The 18404-nt window shown below is 40.3% G+C and overlaps 1 protein-coding gene across 1 annotated transcript in view; it reads left to right on the top strand.

Annotated features, from left to right (window-relative positions):
• Positions 1-18202, top strand: part of LOC112969256 (vasoactive intestinal polypeptide receptor 1-like) — a 29642-nt gene extending 11440 nt beyond the window's left edge. Inside the window, exons 3-13 of the mRNA XM_026072386.1 lie at positions 1503-1610; positions 2354-2463; positions 5600-5697; positions 6779-6911; positions 7368-7521; positions 9468-9528; positions 11588-11657; positions 12491-12582; positions 13568-13697; positions 15136-15177; positions 17986-18202. Of these exons, the coding sequence (XP_025928171.1) occupies positions 1503-1610; positions 2354-2463; positions 5600-5697; positions 6779-6911; positions 7368-7521; positions 9468-9528; positions 11588-11657; positions 12491-12582; positions 13568-13697; positions 15136-15177; positions 17986-18174 (1187 nt within the window). The 3' untranslated portion in view covers positions 18175-18202. The remainder of the gene's footprint in view (positions 1-1502; positions 1611-2353; positions 2464-5599; positions 5698-6778; positions 6912-7367; positions 7522-9467; positions 9529-11587; positions 11658-12490; positions 12583-13567; positions 13698-15135; positions 15178-17985) is intronic.
• Positions 18203-18404: the final 202 nt, after the last annotated feature.

The following is an 18404-nucleotide window of genomic DNA, read 5'->3' as shown; positions in this document are numbered from 1 at the left end:
CTTCTGAGATGTTTTAGTCCCTGTAAGAGAGTCCCTTTAGGTATCCAAGTCTCTTAAGAGTGGGCCACTGCATAGCTGGTGGGACTCACATTACCTAACTGCAGTCATTTAAGAATTAGCAGCCTAGTTCAGGCTATAATCACCTACTACATGCAGTGAGTGATTCATCCCATCCTCAGAAAGGAACAGCCAATATATGGGATGAATCATCTGCTGGAAGTCCACGTCTCTTTTTACTGATTAAACAAGGAACATAGCTTAGATTAGGTAACTCATTTTAGACAATTAAAATTAAGGATAAGGAATCTAGGCTCCTTTTTTCCCATCTGGCAAATTGGGGATACCAGGAATTTCATCCTCCCAAGGGTGATGTGAACATATTCCTATAGGAGAGTCTCAGTACTATCGTTTCRGAAGCCAGAGAGTAACTTTGTTTAGCTACAGAACAGTAATATTACTTCCACATTTCAACTCTTGACAATTTTAGATTTGCCTTGTCATCAGTCACAGAGGAAACAAAAAAGAATCAGTGAAACAAAATAACATCTCCCAAATGAAACCCATGCACTGTTTTATATCTGCCTTACGACTACCTAGAGACTAGTTTCTCTTACAGCACAGTGCTTTTTTTATTGGTTCAGGCACCTTTACATACTGATAATTTCTCTGTGCAGCACCCACACCTACTTACCAACAGACACTGCGTGACCGCAGCTTGAGTCTCGATGTGATGCATCAGCGACGAAGCTGTGATTAACTCTCTCTTCTGAAAACACTTGTTATCAGACTCATAGCTAGTAGTGTGCCCTGTCTCATCAACCAGCAACCTCTGGTTTTAGGGAACCTCATGAATACCAACCAGCCAGACATACTCCTGGTGATGGTTATTTCAGAGGATGCTGAGAGATGTTCTTTCACGTCGGGGTGAATCTAATCCCTGTTGAAGTCCACTGCAAAAAATCCTGTTGATTGGGTGAGACCAGGATTTCAGCCTCTTTATTATTTCCTTTAAGCCAGGTGGAATTCATAGACCATCAGCATGGAATTAAGAGGCTAAGGCTGAGTTTTTAAGCCTGATGCTTTTCATCCAGACTCTGAATCCAGTAATGAGAAATCTCAAGCGCTAACAATTATTCTGTATTTTTTATTTTGGTCATTTATGTTCTGTTTTGACAATGGAAAGAGCTCCAGTTGATTTGACTTTCAGATTGTGCCTGCTTTAATTTCGTGTACATTGTCTCATAAGAGAAGGTGGGGGAATGCTAAGCGTGTGTGTGAGAGACGATGCATTCAAGGCAAAGAGGAAAACAATGCAGTCCTTCATTTGCAGAGCTGCAGGCGCTGTTGTGACTCTTCTTCATGCATGTGAGTTAGTGGGAAAGCCACAAAACATGTCGCTATTGAAAATCCACTATGTGGTGTTCTGTATCTGTTTCCTTATTTAGAGAAGGGTTTKTTTGTTTGTTTGTTTGTTTGTCTGTTTGTTTGTTTATTTTTTTCAGGATGCCCCAGAGACTGGGATGGTCTAAGTTGCTGGCCCAGAACCCCTTTTGGGGAAGTGGTTAAAGTTCCCTGTCCAGGATTTTTTGAAGAAATCACCAATATCCATGGCAAGACTTATTCTTTTCATCTGTAGATATTTTTGAAATAAATTATAACAGTTAAAGATTCACCAACACCTATATTTTCATGACTCACCATGCTATCTTATGTCAGTCAACATACAGTAATTATCCAGATATGCATCTTGGCTTATGGTCAATGCAAGGTTGGCACTCTTGTGTGTTATGCTGCGTGAAATTATCTAGTCTCTCTGGTGGACTAAAAAGACGTGTGATCACACTAGGTTGCTGAGGTTATAAACTGTCTATTTGTACATCATGGAGTCGCTGACTTATAAAGTCATAGAATAATTAATATTGGAAGGGACCCTTGGAGGCCATCTAGTCCTACCATCCAGTCAGAGCAGGGCCAAGTTCAAATATTAGATCTAACTTCAAAGCTAGATCAAGTGGCTCAGGGCTTTGTCCACAGGCACAAACTATGTTGTAACTGCAGGATAAATTGCCTAATTTGGTTTCCTCTGTAAAGACTGAATTCACTGAATGAATATCCTATATGAAATGTAGATGCTCCATTGCATCTTGAAATGAATGGGAACATCTGTCTCAACTTCTCAAATGATCGGTATATAGAATAGTATTAATTCTCTACAGATAATCTTGTTGAGCATGACTAGACCTGTAAGTATCTAACTTAAGAACTGAAGTAGGAATAGAAATATGTTGTTTCTTGTCAAAAATTAAATTAAAAAAATCCACAGCTCATTCTCTAATATATTTCACCGTTAAAGGCACCCTTCAGAGAAACTGTACAGAGGAGGCATACTGGTCAGAACCATTCCCACCTTACACCATTGCATGTGGTTTTGATGAAGGTTCCAGTAAAGGGCCTGAAGATCAGGTGAGTTTTTATTTCCTGTTTGTGGGCATGTCCAGAGCATCCTTTCTTGAATGTGCTGATGTTGAATGCTCCCTCACATCCAAGTCCCATCAGAATCCAGTTATCAACCTTCTTCAATGCTAAGCTCCAAAATTTTAGGTGCATTTAGAGCCTGTTTAACAAATGAGGCTCAGTGCAAAGCATGGAAGAAGCAGGTAGCAGGGCCACTTTCCTCTCCATCCCTTCTCTCCTCTCAGTGTCACTCAGCAGTGCTTAGGTTGCTTGTTCTGGGTAACAAAGGTCATGGTTCACTGACAGAGGGGATTTGAATTCATATCATGCACCTCCTAAGGATGCTCTAACAGTCTGTGGGGAATTTTTCAGGGAAGACCCCTTCGAATCCCTCCTGTTGTTTTTTCAGATTTTCTTTGAGTCAAAGAGAGGGGAAAAAAAAAGTCCATATTTTTGTAGCACAGTGGTCAAGGCACTTATTTCGGAAGGAACTCTTGGATGCCACTGAGTATTTCTGCACTTTAAATTAGCCCCTCAGAGGAGTAGAAATGAACTCCCATTTTTTCCTGTCTAAAGAGCATCATTAGGTGCTCCATTAGGCTCCAGCAGCACTACTTTTTCGCTCACATCTTCATACGATTTAAATTTCTGCCTTCCTCCTCATCATCCAAGGCCCCAGGAAGGGAATGCCTCCCACTGCACTGGTGGAGTTAGTGTCTCAGTGGTAACCTCTGCCTCACAGCTGAACAGCGCTGATTTACAGAGTTGTRCTCTCTGCCTCTGTCTCAAGTTCAAACATTTGCTAAATTGGATGGTTTCAGCGCAAGGGAATAAGAGTGTCTCCATGCCCTCGTCTCCACTCTGTATCCAGCAAGGCTCATACATCTCACATGAAGGCAGTGACCACTGGGGTACCACCACTGCCTTCTCCCCTTCTTGTGGTATTTTGACAGAAGCAACTAACCCCCCCCCCCCCGAATCTGTGAAAGAAAAGTCTAACTTATATAACTCCCTGTGAGTGTTCAGAGTTGTGAATTCACRGTGGAAGAAGGTGATTTGCTGCAGGCCAGAGTAAGACATGTAAAGTTGGAGAGGGTTGCGATTTGACAGACACCCTTCCCTTCAACAACTAATTCTCTTGGGCCAATTGACACCAAGTGCCATTAGAAGATGGGTTTTGGCTTTCCACTACAACTTTACTATCATGTCAGTCTTGACCTCAAACTTTGAAGCCCTCAGTTGATTGCCTACACTGTCTACGTATCACTAACACTCTGGCTGTTATCTGGATTAAACCATTTGTCTCTCCAAGCATGAAAGCTCAAGCGCAAAAGCACTAGTTCAAGTATCTAAATCTTTAGGAAGTGTAGACGCAATTGGCTTAATCCATTTGGCTCCATGAACCTAATAACCTGAGCATGGCTGTAATAAGCAGTACAGGCTCAATTCCCCACCTGTAAAATATAGGTATTTGCACTTCTTTACCCTGAAGGGAGGCTATAAAGATAAATGCATTAAACAATTCTGGACCATTTCTGGAAACCCTGCAATCACTTCAGAAGGGATACAAGCTCTCCAGGCGCTGTATCTTCTAGCACACAGTGTTCTCCAGCTCTGGGGCCAGCTGGCACGCAGTGCTGTCCTCCACACAGCTAAACTCTCTTACTCTCCAGATCAGGGCAGCTTTCTCCAAGCTGTGTACTGGTAGCAGTCCCTGGTTTGCGCTAATTAGTGAATCATGCACAGATATAGTCTGTCCTATATGGTCTAGGCTGAAATCAAGCAAGGGACTGTATTTATATTTTAACACTGGGGAGGTTTTCAGGGCAGAGCTCATGTCTGTGCTGTGGCTGTTTAGTTTGTTATCCCACTCATATCCATGGGGTATATAAAGGGAAGACAAGGTGAATAAACTCTACTGCATTGTAAATATAGGGAAAAAGGTGAAAAGAATCCCACTTATATTGCAAGAGAACCACTAGTTTCATACTGTGTATCTGCCGTGAGAGCACATGATGTATTCTGCATACTGAGCTGTTTTTTTTAGATACCCTGCAATAAAATACAAAAGACATCCAAATGCTTCCTTCTTCAGCTGAAGAAGGTGTTTTCTAACTTGCAGCTTTGTTTTAAAAATACTGTATAAAACACTAGGAGAATTTCAGAAACACCAGGATGATTCTTAGGTTGTCAGGGTTACCTGATTTATTTATGGATCTACTTAAAATTGCTAATGGCTGTCTCAATGCAGAGTTGCTGCCTTTTGGATAAACAGAGTTTGGATCAATTAGAGAACAAAGTGTCCATTGCATTTACAAGGAGGAAATTTACCTGGATTCAGAGAATTTGGTTTCCTGGGATTTTGAACAATTAGGTGATCTTGTAGTGAAACAGAATAAAATTTGCATAGCTAAAGCTCTATAAACATGCTCCTTTTTTCTTGGGATACAAGATATTTCAATAAAAAACAAACAAACAAACAAAAAACTGTGATGAATTTTGCAGTGTTACAGTATAGGGCCACTGGATGAACTGTGTTTGACCAAGGAATTAAAGACAGAGAGGTTGTTATCTCAGCCGTAACTTTCCCATCTCCACATTGTGAGGTGACTTCTTCACAGTGTCTTGGTTTCCTCACATGCAAAATGCAAGTTTTATTTCTCTATTAGCTACTGCGGCTTAGCTATTTCTGTTTATGGAAAACAACACTTTTCAATTCAGTGGGAAACATCCTTTTGACCTGAATGGAGTAGAGTCCGGCCCTGTTCCAAAAGTTACTGATTCACAAATCGCCCATCTGAAGGCTTCCGTGCCCAAGAGTTCCTATAGTCCCCTACATGCCTATAGGGGAAAATGTAGTTATGTACAAAGTTAACATTTTCCTATTGAATGTACTCAAAGAAGTCACTGTTTCAGGAGAGCAGTGGGCTGTGGAACTGGTCTCATGCCTAAGCTTGTGTAGGATTCAAAAAATGAGGCATGTTAGTGATGAAGGGAAAAACGCTGATGCAGATCTTAAGTTCCCAAAGCAGCACAAGGTGATGGGAAGGCCTAACTAAGGGAAGTCGCATCTTAGTGAAATGAGCACACCAGAATGCATGCTGCATAACCACCAGCACTGGTCTGTGTTTTCTCTTTCTCATAGAAATCATATTATTCTGCATTTTGGCGTGTCTACACTGCTGGCTATGCAGCATCAGTGACTTCACTCATTACAGCTCTAATTGTCTTTGCTGCCTTCAGGTAAAAATTTGGTCTTTTTTCAGGGTGTCTCAAGACAGCCTCATACTTATTCCTTTCAAGCCCTCTGTGTTTTTGTTTTTCCCTTTTTTTTATTATTATTTCCAAACCTTTCTGAGACATTACATTCTGTTGATGGCAATGGGTTCTTCTCTGCTCATGTTGCGGCATTTACCTGCAGATGCTAAAACAATAAAGCTGACTGGGCAATCTGTCCATGCAGTATAAATGCCCCAGGCTGTTATCACCATTAACATAAGGTAACTATTCTTCCAGTGCTTAACAGGGACATACTGTGCAGAAACTCAGTATGTCTCGTGCCTTGAACCTGCAATCACTCTAAATTGCCCATTCCCTCTGTGAAAGACCATTGCTTCCATAAATGGGAGCTGTGGAAGAGGTTTAAAGAAATTTTAATGTCATGTTTGATAACTTTGGTTGTTAGGAAAAGGAGTCTATTTCTTATTAGCTCCAATGCACTTGAACAAAAGTCCTGAATTTTCTCTGCAGATGAGAGTGCAGAGCACAGAAACAGCTTCCTAGGAGGCATGTATTGACAGTCTCAGAGGTCATATCTATAGAAGAACCCAGGACACACCTTGATCTGTCCAAACCTTGAAGGAGTTTCCTTCAGCTCAAGGTCAGACTGTGTGGACAGGGAAGTCTAGAAAAAGGCAGCTACTCCTCCGGTAGCCGTCCCATGCAATGCACACCCATTCAATGCTCGGTTCTGTTCTAGCCAGAAAGGGGCTGAAGAGCCTGTTGCAGGCTTAACAAAAACTGCTATTTAGGATAATTAAAAGGTGTTTTTGCAAAACAGCCCAAGAGTCCCAGAGTTAATCCCTGTTGCTGATAACTCCTTCAAATGTGTGGTGATTCAAGGAGAGCTATTCTAGCACTTTTATTAGCCTCAACAGATCATAGTTGCTCTGCCCCCTTGTGCCTAGCTCCCTCTCAAGTAGTGATAGATCATGTATTTGCTTTGGAAAGTCTGAAGTCACTGCATATTCCTGTTTGGGTTTTGATAAGACCCCAAGAAATTTCTCCTGAAGAACAATTTTTCTTTTTTTTTTTTCCATGTCAGAAAATTCCACTGTACACGGAATTACATCCATATGCACCTGTTTGTCTCCTTTATCCTGAGAGCAATTGCTGTTTTCACCAAAGATGCTGTTTTGTTTGCTGATGAAACCATGGACCACTGCCTAATGTCAACGGTACTAATCTTCCCCTCTCTCTTTCCTTGATTTAGTGTTTAATCCTTGATGTGAAGGAAACATGGAGATTTCTTTATCCCATTCTTTGTTAGTTTACTGGAACTGAAATCATAAAACAAATAACCTACACAGTAAACTGCACAGACCAAAAAAACTAGTGCTATGGGTCACATTCAGCTCTGATATATGAGGTACAGCTCTGTTGACTCTGATGGAGCTATATCCATTTCTATCAGGAAAGAATTTCACCTATAAAAGAGGGCCAAGCTCTCCCTTTTGAAAAACTGAGGTAAAGTCAACTGAAATGATGGAATGCCAAACCTACTGAAATCTTGTGTTTGTTCCTTCATTTTTGTGTGGCAACATTGAATTTTGCTTATACTTGTGAAGAAAAAAGAACTAAACTCAGCTGAAAGAAGATCTAATTTTTTTTTTTTTCTTCCTCCGCATTTCCAGGTTGCTTGTAAGGCTGCCGTGGCATTCTTTCAGTTCAGCATTTTAGCCAACTTCTTCTGGCTTCTTATAGAAGGGATATACCTGCAAACACTGCTTTTGCTGACCTTTGTTTCTGATAAGCAGTATGTATGGTGGTTCATATTTGCTGGCTGGGGTTAGTACTCTTTTCCACTCTGTGTTGTTTAGTATTTCCATTCACTTTAGAACTAGATAAAATATTTGTTCTGAGGTGATTTCTTTCAGTAAAGGGTACCTATTCATGCAGTAGTGCCACATCAAAACCACAGGGTAATTCTGCCTTTCTTTTTATTTTATGAAATGTTTCACATTTTTAAACTTTGAAGGAGAGGATATAATGGATTTCTAGAAGCACAGTGTGTCCGCTTGAAAGACTACAGCATTCATCTTTATGGTTGGGATTCATTTCTTGCAACTACAGTCATTTAAAAGTCATCTAATCTAAACTCTCTCTCCAAGTTTCTCCTGTAGTCAGTAGAGTTAGGTAGGCATGCTATGGTGGTTATTAGTCCAGTTTTCAAACAGATGACTAATGTGGCTGGATAACCTCCTGGAAACATCTTTTCTTCCTCCACTGACTAAAGAAGCTTAGATGACTAACTTTAAGTTGGCATTTTGCTTTTAGTAGTCAGAATTCGATATATTAATCTTAGTTCGAGTGAGTTCAGGTCTAGGAAGCAAAAACTGTAGTTTTTGCAGAGGCCTGGCTTTAAAGAACCTTTTGAGTTTATATAGCAATTAAAATTGTCAGAATTGGCAAATTGTCAGAGTATGTGCACAGAATAGAAAAATAGCATTTCTTTCACTGCAGAGAATTGTTTATTGTAGCTCTAGATGTTCTTGTACGTCACCTTGATCATTCTAAAGTGGAGGCACCCAAAATGAGTGGGTATATGACATTTTTGGCTTAGGATTGAAATCCAAGTTCTTCTGAGGTGAACAGGAATTTTGCTTTCATGTTCAGATTTTTAGATTTTATTTAGGTACCTAAATTTTAAAAAGGATGAATTTTCAAAAGGGGATTTTAATTTAGAGCTATTCCAATTTTGACTGCCTGGAACTAGAGACTTAGGACTTGGTTAATCACAAATAACTTCACACAATAAAGAAAACACCTCAGTTAAGAGCGTAATAATCCTCATCTCCTCCTATAGTCAATGAGGAATGAGAGGCATCTCTGGGGCAACTCAGATTTTAGGTGGCATGGATGTAACTATTTCTATTCATTAATTAAAAAGGCAGCTGGGACTGAATACGGTCCCAGCTTAGAGACCTCAAAGAAAGGCCTAAAATGAGGAAGGAAGACTTCTGTGCCTTTCTTTCTAGATCTTTCTAGATCCTAAATGACATTTAGGCAGATATTACCTAAATTTCTATTGATTTATTGGTGAAAATTTGACCTACTTCAGAGTCCTTTTTTTAGGAAGATCTGAAAGTCACTTAGCGTTTGGAAATTCAGTTCCAGAAAAGGAGAGCAAAAGTTAATTACCTAGTTTATAGGACTATTTTAAAAATCTTGTAAATAGCTATTTAACCACAAATGCAGAAGGATAAGCGGTGATGGAGAGAGACAAGAAATCACCGATTCCTGCATCTTAGATAATGAGGTCATTAGAACAAATTTTCATGGACTGTTCATCAGCTGACTGGTCTACAGTGAACAGTAGAGACGCTTCAGGACAAAGATAAATTCTCCAGGGTAGAGAGTTGCGTGCTGGCCACAATTCACAGGATAAAATAGCTCTAGTTAAATAGGTGATCCCTCAAACTCCACAGGTGCTCATAACTCATATGCAAACCTTCCCGTAATACTCAAATGTTATTTTTGAAAACCTACTTCCAAAGTATCCCCCTATTCTCCCTCATTTTGATTTAATTCTCCTGAGGGGTGGAGAGGAGAGGGTTTTTTATTTTTTTCCCCCTGAACTGAGAGTTAAGTTCTTTCATAAAGGCGCTGCAAGATTGTTTGGCCCATTGTCTGAACTTTAATGCGTATACGCTGTGAAGGTTCTTGCAATAAAGTTTCCATGGGACGTGGTAAGCAAACAAAAATTAAATTGTCTTCCATGTTGATTTGTCCAGGAGCTCCCACTCTTGTGATGTCTGCTTGGGTCCTCACAAGAATCCATCACCAAAATACGGGGTGAGTTACAGTTTGGGTAAGGAACCTGAGGGCAACCTATTTTGTATTGCATTTTGATTTGCTAACATGGAAATGTTCGAGATTAACAACAGATGAGCAAAAAATTTGTCCCCCAAAATTTGTGCCTCTACTCTTTAAATTTTGAAAGCAAATAAATGAGAAAATAATTTTCAGTGTTCTGATTTTGATGTATATAGGGACAGTACTAAAATCTGTAATTGTCATTGTAAGTATGGACATTTTGTCTTTTATATCTTTTAATATGGGATCCACTTATAAAGCCAAAGCTTGCTTACTAAGAGGTACCCTGAAGGCTTTCAGGTCATTTTATATGGATGATCAATTGAAAAAGATGCTATTTCATACCTACCTGCTCAGGACTCAGGCTAATGATGTAGAAGCAGTAAGTCCTGTAGTCCACCCCATTTGGCACAGCCTATTTTCCTTTCTTTATATTACTTCACTATGTCAGCAGTAGATCTGTTCTCTATTTTAGTGTTTCATAAATAGAACCTGTCTATCTTTCCACAGCATGTGCTTCCCTTTGTAGTCAGGAGAGGTCTGAGGAAGATTTTAACTCTTGTCCTGTTCTGCCGCTCCTCTTCCAAGAAAAAAAAAAAAGCCAGATTGGCGGGCTAATTTGTTGAATCAGTAGTGGAAGAATCTGGCACAAGATACTTAGTTATGAAGAGAGTTCAGCAAAAGGTGGAAAGAATAAGCAAGAGCTCAGACAAGTTCTCACAGGGTTAAAAAAAGGACTGAAGACTTTAGTGTCTGAACTTTGGGTACTCTTCCAGCATAGCCTACCCATAGCCTACACATTAGAAGTGGGGTTCTAGATTCTAGTTGCACCATAATGTAGGGGTTCTACTAGTTGCTCATAGGCAGCTAGTTTGAGACTCCCTAAGATGTCCAAGACATATGGCTAACAGACAGACAGTTTCTGTGAGCTTGTGCCCTTCTGTAGCAGTATGTGAAGAACAGGTGGGATACACTAGAGTTTAGCCAATGGCTCTTGATGGCTATGTGTGGGCAACCAAACTGAGTCTTAGATGTCTATATCTGATCTAGTCACTGTGTTCTCCCTTTTCAGTCCGTGGAAAGAAATAGACTTTCTTAGGGCTTTGTTCCTCTCATATATTTTAGATGCCCAGTTTAAGATGAGATGCAAGATGCCGTAGGCTCCTCTGCTGTGTTGATCTCCTTTGACTGCAAAGGAAATGTAACTGAATAGCTCTGATGAAGGCATCAACACACAGTGAGATGAATCCCATTGCAGATATCTCCATTCACTTGGTTGCTCTTCTGATATTAGGTATATAAAGAAGTCACAGTATCAGCACCACTCATCTTTTACCTAATAACCTAGTAAATGGAAAATCCAAGTTCTTCAGCCAGAGCTGTTTCGAACTCACATAGCTCACAGGTCAAAGACACCCTAAAGTTTGACATGCTGACATAAGCCACTATCTGGGCACTTTATCACTGTGCAGCCAAGCATCCTGTGTCACAAAACTGGAAGAGAAAGTTCAGAAAGAGGGAGCCTGATATAACCTAGCATGTAAGACATTTGACTGGAAGAAGGAAAAGTTGGAATGTTATTAGCGTTAAATGCATGAACAGCCTTGATGTAAGGACCAAAAGCCTAATCTGCTCTCTGCCTTCATGGTACCTTTACTAGAAGCCTGGACTTCTCTTACCCATTTACCTTACAAGCCACAAATCATTGCATTCCTGGCTGCATAGTAGTTCAATCTCTGATCTGTACCCTGTAAAATAATCAACTTTTCAACAGGAGAGTAGGAAAGAAGCCTGAAAATATAAGTGTGTATTTTTTGACTTTGCTTTGGTTCCTCAACCCTTGCCTCTTGATGAATAAGCATCCTTTTAACTGGGCCGTACAGAAACTTTTTGGGAGGCATGGGAGTGGGAGGACTGGGAGAAGCCTTTGAAAACTTGATGTCCATCGCTTTCCTRTCCTGAGAGAGAAATAGTTTCTTGTGTTCCAAAAAGGTCACATGGAATAGATAACTTAACTGTCTTTTGTCTACTGTTTCAGATGTTGGGATGATGATGAAAATGGAGTAGTGTTATGGATCATCAAAGGCCCCATTCTGCTAACTGTATTAGTATGTTTTTGCATGTTGTCTTGAGCATCTTTGGAAATCGTAAAGCTAAGTTTGTGTCTCCTTCCTGTAAATTGGAAAAGTGCACTATCATGTGCCATGTTTGATTTGTTTTGCATTTTTAACAACTAGAAAGTATTGTACAGCATCCTCCTCCTGCCCCTTTACAACTTAAATCACAATCTGAAGGGCAAATCATACGTCTTCTAGAGTCATGCTAGGAGGTTATGGAGTCACATTGCCTCCTCCATTCCAGAGAGCACAGTAGTGTCTGTACCTTTGTAAGCCATTTCTGAAGAAAGACAATCCATACTGGCAAGACTTCTAGATCACATGAAGCTACTTTAATACAAGAAATACATGTAGGTTGCTTTATCTAGTGCATTTTTAAAACAAGTTCTTAGCATGCAAACTTAAGACAAAAATTACTTCTTAGGCACAGATTCATTCCATCTAAGTTTAGGAAGCAAACATCATGTCATTTCAAATGGCAATTATTATCATCCCTTTCATAATCAATGAAGGGAATAGGAGGGGATATTTAGACCACATAAGACCTTCTAAGCGCTGAAAGTGGAACACAAGGAATTAATACCAGATACATAACAGCGCTGAGATATGTAGGCCTATTCAACATTGAGCAAATGTTTGCATATAACTGCATTTTGGTGGGAAAAATAAATAATATTTCAAATGCTATTGATTTGATCTGAGGTCAGATCTTCACTGGTTTATATCAGTGTAATTCCTGTGACTGTTTTTTAATGTAATTTGTACCAGCAGAGGATATGTTCTCATGTTGTAATAAGTTTACAGGTCCTGTCTTGTCTTTTCAGATTAACTTTATTATATTTATTAATGTGATCAGAATTCTAGTCCATAAATTGAAATCTCAAGAGGGAGGAGGGAGCCATTCAAGCCACTTTGTGTAAGTATTGCTGCGTCTTTTGGTGATGACCTGTTTTAGCTGTTCTAAGAGATGTTTTATGAGCAAGAGCGCAAAATGTTCTACTCCTTACTAGGGGAAAGGGAAGTTCCCAGAACAAATAAAAAAGTAGACTTCCCTTTTCATCCCAAATATCACACACCTCTCTTTTTCTTGTGAAGGGGGGAGAGAAGAAATGAAAAATCTAATATAAAGTACTAAGGCTTCAAATGACCCAGCTTGAAAGACTAAATGCTAAATGTATTCAGGTAATGTATCCATCCTGCATCCAGACCTTTCCACACAAATGGCCACAAAAAGATAACTACAGACACTCTACTTTAAATTCTCAGCTATAACATGATGCTTATAGTCTGCTAACTGAATCTAGTCCTTGATGTTTGCAATCTCCAGCATATTCAATGGAGATGTCATCAATACAGTCAGAGGACTCTAGCGAAATATTTGACTCATCCTAAGACATCCATGAATGCCTGTTAGTCATGATGCAGGGGCTACAGTGGCCTTCTGGAGTGAGCTGAAGGCCAAGCAGAATACCCTAGGACATCTTAAATGGACCTGGCACCCATGTTTACGCAACTGAATCAAGTCCCATGGATGGTTAATGGTTGGGTAGCCTTTGATAGATGTTGAAGTTTAGACACTTACATGGTAGATACCTCCATCTGACTGAGATTAATCTCAGAAGGACAGATCAGAGCACTTAGTGGGTGACTCCACCTTTGCATTTTTAGCAGGGAACAGAGCCACTGAAGGTCATTCCAGAAAACTGGTAAGCTGATTTGTTCATCTTTGTTCACCAGATGTTAATGGTGGGAGTGACAGAAAGTAATCTTTCCAGAACTTTTTTGGACATAGTTGCCCCCACTCTGAAGTTGATCCTCTGTAATAGAATTTGTTCCAATAATTGCTGTCACTAATTGCATGCTGCTAACAGTGCCTTGTTATTTTGTTCTTGGTTTGCCAGGAGACTTGCTAAATCCACATTACTCTTGATCCCTCTCTTTGGAGTGCACTATATTGTATTTGCATTTTTCCCAGAAAGCACTGGTCTGGAAGCTCGACTTTATATTGAGCTGGGCTTGGGTTCCTTTCAGGTAAGCTGGACAAAAATTTATCAGTCTTAAGGGGCTTGGACTGAAACACCACACTGAGGAGTTTTATATTTCAGACTGGTTATTAAAGCAGGTGTTAATAACATGTCTAAATTCAACACACACATTCATCTTACTCCTTCACAAGCTCTTTCTCTTGTTTGTTCCCCTATCTTATTGTTATTTAAAATCTCATGCCAGTTATGAGTTCTGACTCAGACTCCATATTGCTAATCACAAAAGAATACAACATCTACCTTTATTGAACAGCAATGTCTGGGTGCCTTATACRATGCCATGAAGATAAAGGTATGGATTAAGGTGAACTGATTGAAACTAATTCTGGATAAAATAAAAGTGATGATAAGAGGATTGGAGAAATAATGAAAATATATAATAATCCTTCAGCTGTTCAGCTGTTAGGAGTTCCTAATACTTTTTTTTGTTTCTCTTATTTTGCTATATCACTGGTCAGAGCAGTATCTCAGATTTGGGAGGGCCAGAGGCAACTCCCTGGGTATGGCACAAGTTGCACCAAATAGCTAAGGAGGTCTTTTTCCTTCCCCTTTCTCCTGTACCCCACAACAACATATCCATGTTCATGCACACTGGAAATGATCCCTCTTCCCCACTTACCTCTCAGCCATGACTGCACACTGTTTGGGAAAGCATGTATTGGCCCAAGCCAAAGCTCCACCATAGACCATGTTGACATTTTAACAACATGGAGAATTGTGGGCCAATGTTCAGGGCAGTCTTGTTCAGTTTTCTAATACATACAGTACAGTGTACAGTAGTATATGGTACAGTAAACTGTCGTCTAGCACTGTCCAGTGATTGCCCACAGTCTGTGAAATAGTTTGGGTCCGGGMTGATTAACACTCTCCCAGACAGTACCTGATCATAGTTCTGGATGCATATGAACCGAAGACCATTCCCAACAGGTTGTCTGAACATAGATATTCTCTTTTAAATGAAAGAGGATAATTTAGCAGTAAAGATGCAAACCAAGAACTGGTCCTCACCCACTAGACTAGAATAAGATAGAGGGCAGTGCCACTTTATCTAAAGAAGAGGATATGGTAAACAATGAATTAAACCCAAGTGTCTGCATAAAAGGACAAAAGTATAAATATCCAGCATGTGGAGATATTTTGTCTGCATGTTAAAATCCAATAAATAGTGCCACATCACCTAAATCCCACTGGAACAAAAGTTTTTTATACGTATATATATACATGTGTGTGTGTGTGTGTGTGTGTGTGTGTGTGTGTATGTGAGTGTGTGTGTGTATACATACATGCACGCACATGTATATGTGTGTATATATATGTATTTACTGTGTTAATTGAATTAAAAATGAAAGCTGATGTCTTTCTCTGATTCTCTGCTTCAAATCCTGACTGCTGACTTTTTTTTCTCCCTGCTCTGCCTGTCCTAGGGTTTTGTCGTTGCTCTCCTGTATTGCTTCTCAAATGCAGAGGTGAGTAGCAAGTACATAAGATTATCAAAACCTTTGAAACTCACAGTCTCCCCTTGTTTTTCCTGCTTTTTTTTACTTTTCCTGTTCCCAGAAGTGAATTGTGCTTTGATCTGCTCCTGAAAGCGTGAAATACACATATCTTTTTTTCCCCTGGTGCCTTTGCTGACTTTATCTGTATTCATATAATTCCGACAGGAGGACACAAAATAAGCTTTGAAGCAGTGACCCTTTACAAGTGGTTGGTGACTTTGCTGTCAGGGGAGGTTCTTTCCGCTTTATGTCTGATAGCTATCATGATGATGTCTCAATGGAAATCTTGCACCAGTCTGTATTTCCTTTCATTCTATTTTCTCCTAGTGAGTTTATGTCCTTTCCCTTTCTGTTTCCTTTTCCCTTTTCCTTTCTTCTCCAAGGCAACTTGTGTGTTTTCAGTAGTCTTGTTATAAATCCTTTCCTTTCTTGTTTTTGTGACATTATTAGAACTCTCAGACAAAGTCCCTATAGCACATTTTAGAGTGCCTACCTTTTTAAAAACTAACAGCTTCCCACGGAAAAGAGGAGAGTTATCTGGATTTCCTTGTGTAAACACTGTCTGGAGTGGCAGAATTTGCTTGCACTTTCCCCAAAAGAGCAGAATTAACCAAAAGCCCAGAGAAAATGTAAAAACACACCTCCATGAGATGATTCATCTCATCATCAGAAGAGTGAGTAGGTTAGGTGGGAGGAATGACCTGCTGAAGGTGCTTCTCTCTCTCCACTCACCGTAGAGTGTGCTTAGGTGACTGGCTTAGACTGGGCACCTCTCAGAGAGAGGCTAAAGGTAGGCAAGAGGAATCCTACCTAGGGAGGAGTGATGGCCAAAATATGTTTGCTACTTAGGAAAATAACTCACGATGGCCATGCTAATGCTGCTCCCATGCCAATACTGCCCTTAGAGAGAGTCTTCAGGACTAACTAAACACAGGATGCTATACGTCCCACCTGCCTTTTGTCTGCATAGACTCCATGCCGACAGCTTTTAAATTGCTTGCATATTATATCTGGCAGCATGCTAATCTAGTGGGTGTTAAAAAAGGGACAAGGAGTGAGTGATCCCTGGCCCCAAGGTCAAGTGGTATGGATTGGCTTATGTCCATGCTTAAGAATGACTGCTTCCACAGCAGATTGGCCAATCCTTGTAATTTACCGCTGTATCTTTACCGGATCTTGTATGGTTCACTGCAATCTTAAAATATAATAATTATTTTCTGTGTGTGCTTCTTCAGTTTTAAGTATGTATAGCAATGTGAGAGACTGTGCTGCTGGCAAGAAGGCTGGTGTCTGTAGGGGATGAAATTGAGGGCTAGTATTCTGCGTCCTGTTTTGTGGAATGGTGTACATAGGAATGTTGAAGGGTCCTGAGCTCTCTGGGATACCGGAGCACTGGATTGGTGGAGGAAGCCCCCTTTTCATTTATTAGAGTCCTGAAAGCTCCAGAAGACATGTTCTGCCCACGCCTGAAGTTGCACATAGAGGCTGGCATGTCTGTGTCACTAACAGATTTCATGCTAAAGGCAGAATCAGGGACATCTCCATAGTAGATATTGCCAGTTACTTTCAGGAGGCCCTGAAGTCCAAAATAAGTACTTCCAAATGTCCCACCCTCCTTTCTATATGCCAGTCTAGTGTGTCTGCACAGCAAAAGGTTAGATAACAGAATTACCAGATGATCCAAGGTCAGAGTAGATAAATCAGATTTGTCCATTCTAACCCCCCTGTATCACTTAATAGCTTCACTTAATAGTTTATTTCTGCATTTAATTTCAAGTGGTTTTGTGCTAATGCTGCTAAAACTGTAACACCGTCATAGATTTTCATTGTTAATGCCAACCAGGGAAGATGGTAGCTATGCAGATATAAGCATTTGCCATATATTCTTTGTTTGTGATGGCATCTGCAAGGTGCATTGCAGACATCTGAGACAGTCACTTGCTGCGGAAGCAGACAGCGATGAGGCTGAATGCGAACAGAGGTAACAGGGCACAGTGAGCAGTTGTCTAGGGGAGCAGACTGCCTCCCTATCCCATGGGAGGAGAGGAAAGGACTGGCTGCTTCCTGCACCTACTTGCACTCCCTTTGCTGTGGCTTTAAGTGCAAGCTGGTTTATACGGGGCAACAGAGGCTACTTTCCCCTAGTCCTCTCACTCCATTCCCCAAAGTGTCAACAGTGGTCCTGGGACCTCCTCCCACGGTTCTTCGCCCTACCTGTCTCTTGACCAACCTCTTACATGTTGGATGGTTAAAAATTTCAGTTTTATCTATGCTTTTGAGGATCCCTGAGACCTCTCTGAAATGTAATACACATTCAAGTTGATTCAAAATCTTTCAGAGTCAGTAAGGGATCTCTAAGAGGGGAATTCAATTTGAATAGGCTGAAAGCCTGGAGAGGGACACATGAGGACTTATTGCAAGTAGCAGGCCATGGCAAGGAGGCACAGGAGATTCAGTATGAGGAAAGGTAAAAATTACACAGAARGGTGGAAATATTTATGAAGCAGGTCTGGAGCAATAGAGAAAGCAACTACTGTGAACGACCTCCCTTTTGTACTCTGGATTTGGGAAATAAAGTCTGTTTGTTTAGCAACACAAATAAGGACATATTAAATCCTTCTAAAAATGTGTTAAGGCTTAATCCTGACTGATTTAGGGGCCTTCATGCATCTGGGCCATAGTAATCTAAATTCAAGCAAACATTTTTGCATCTTTTATCCTCATTACCTTCTAAGTCTCAATTTTCTGATTCTTTGTTTTTAAATTTCTTTTCTGTAGGTTCAAAGTGAGCTCAAGAAACAACTGTGTAAATGGCAGTATCAAGAATACCTTAACTTCACACACAAACATGGGACTTTGTCCAGAGAAAACAGTCCAGTTAACTACGTCACTCAGTTATCACTGCTTGAAAAAATCAGTCCGAAAAGGAAAATATCCGCGTACCAGAATGGTGTGACTTCTGTCTGAGCTTATCTAGCAGGCTGAGTCACTGTGATGTTGTAACATACTACCTAAGAGAAGGCCAGTCTGGATTTTTTATGGATTTCCATATTGTCAGCAGACTTCTGAGAATTTCTTGTCCCAAATAAGCTGCTTTTCTCACCTCATACAGATCAGTACCACAACCCTGGTCCTTTCTCTCCTCAAGCACACAAAATCCACTTWATTTGTAATAAAAAGCCAAATATGCAGCTGGT

The sequence above is a fragment of the Apteryx rowi genome, unplaced genomic scaffold (genome assembly GCF_003343035.1).
Source record: "Apteryx rowi isolate R43461 unplaced genomic scaffold, aptRow1 scaffold_109, whole genome shotgun sequence".
In the NCBI taxonomy this organism is placed as follows: Eukaryota; Metazoa; Chordata; class Aves; order Apterygiformes; family Apterygidae; genus Apteryx; species Apteryx rowi.
The sequence above is the reverse complement of the archived record's forward strand: the minus strand, read 5'-3'. Positions and strand labels throughout refer to the sequence as shown.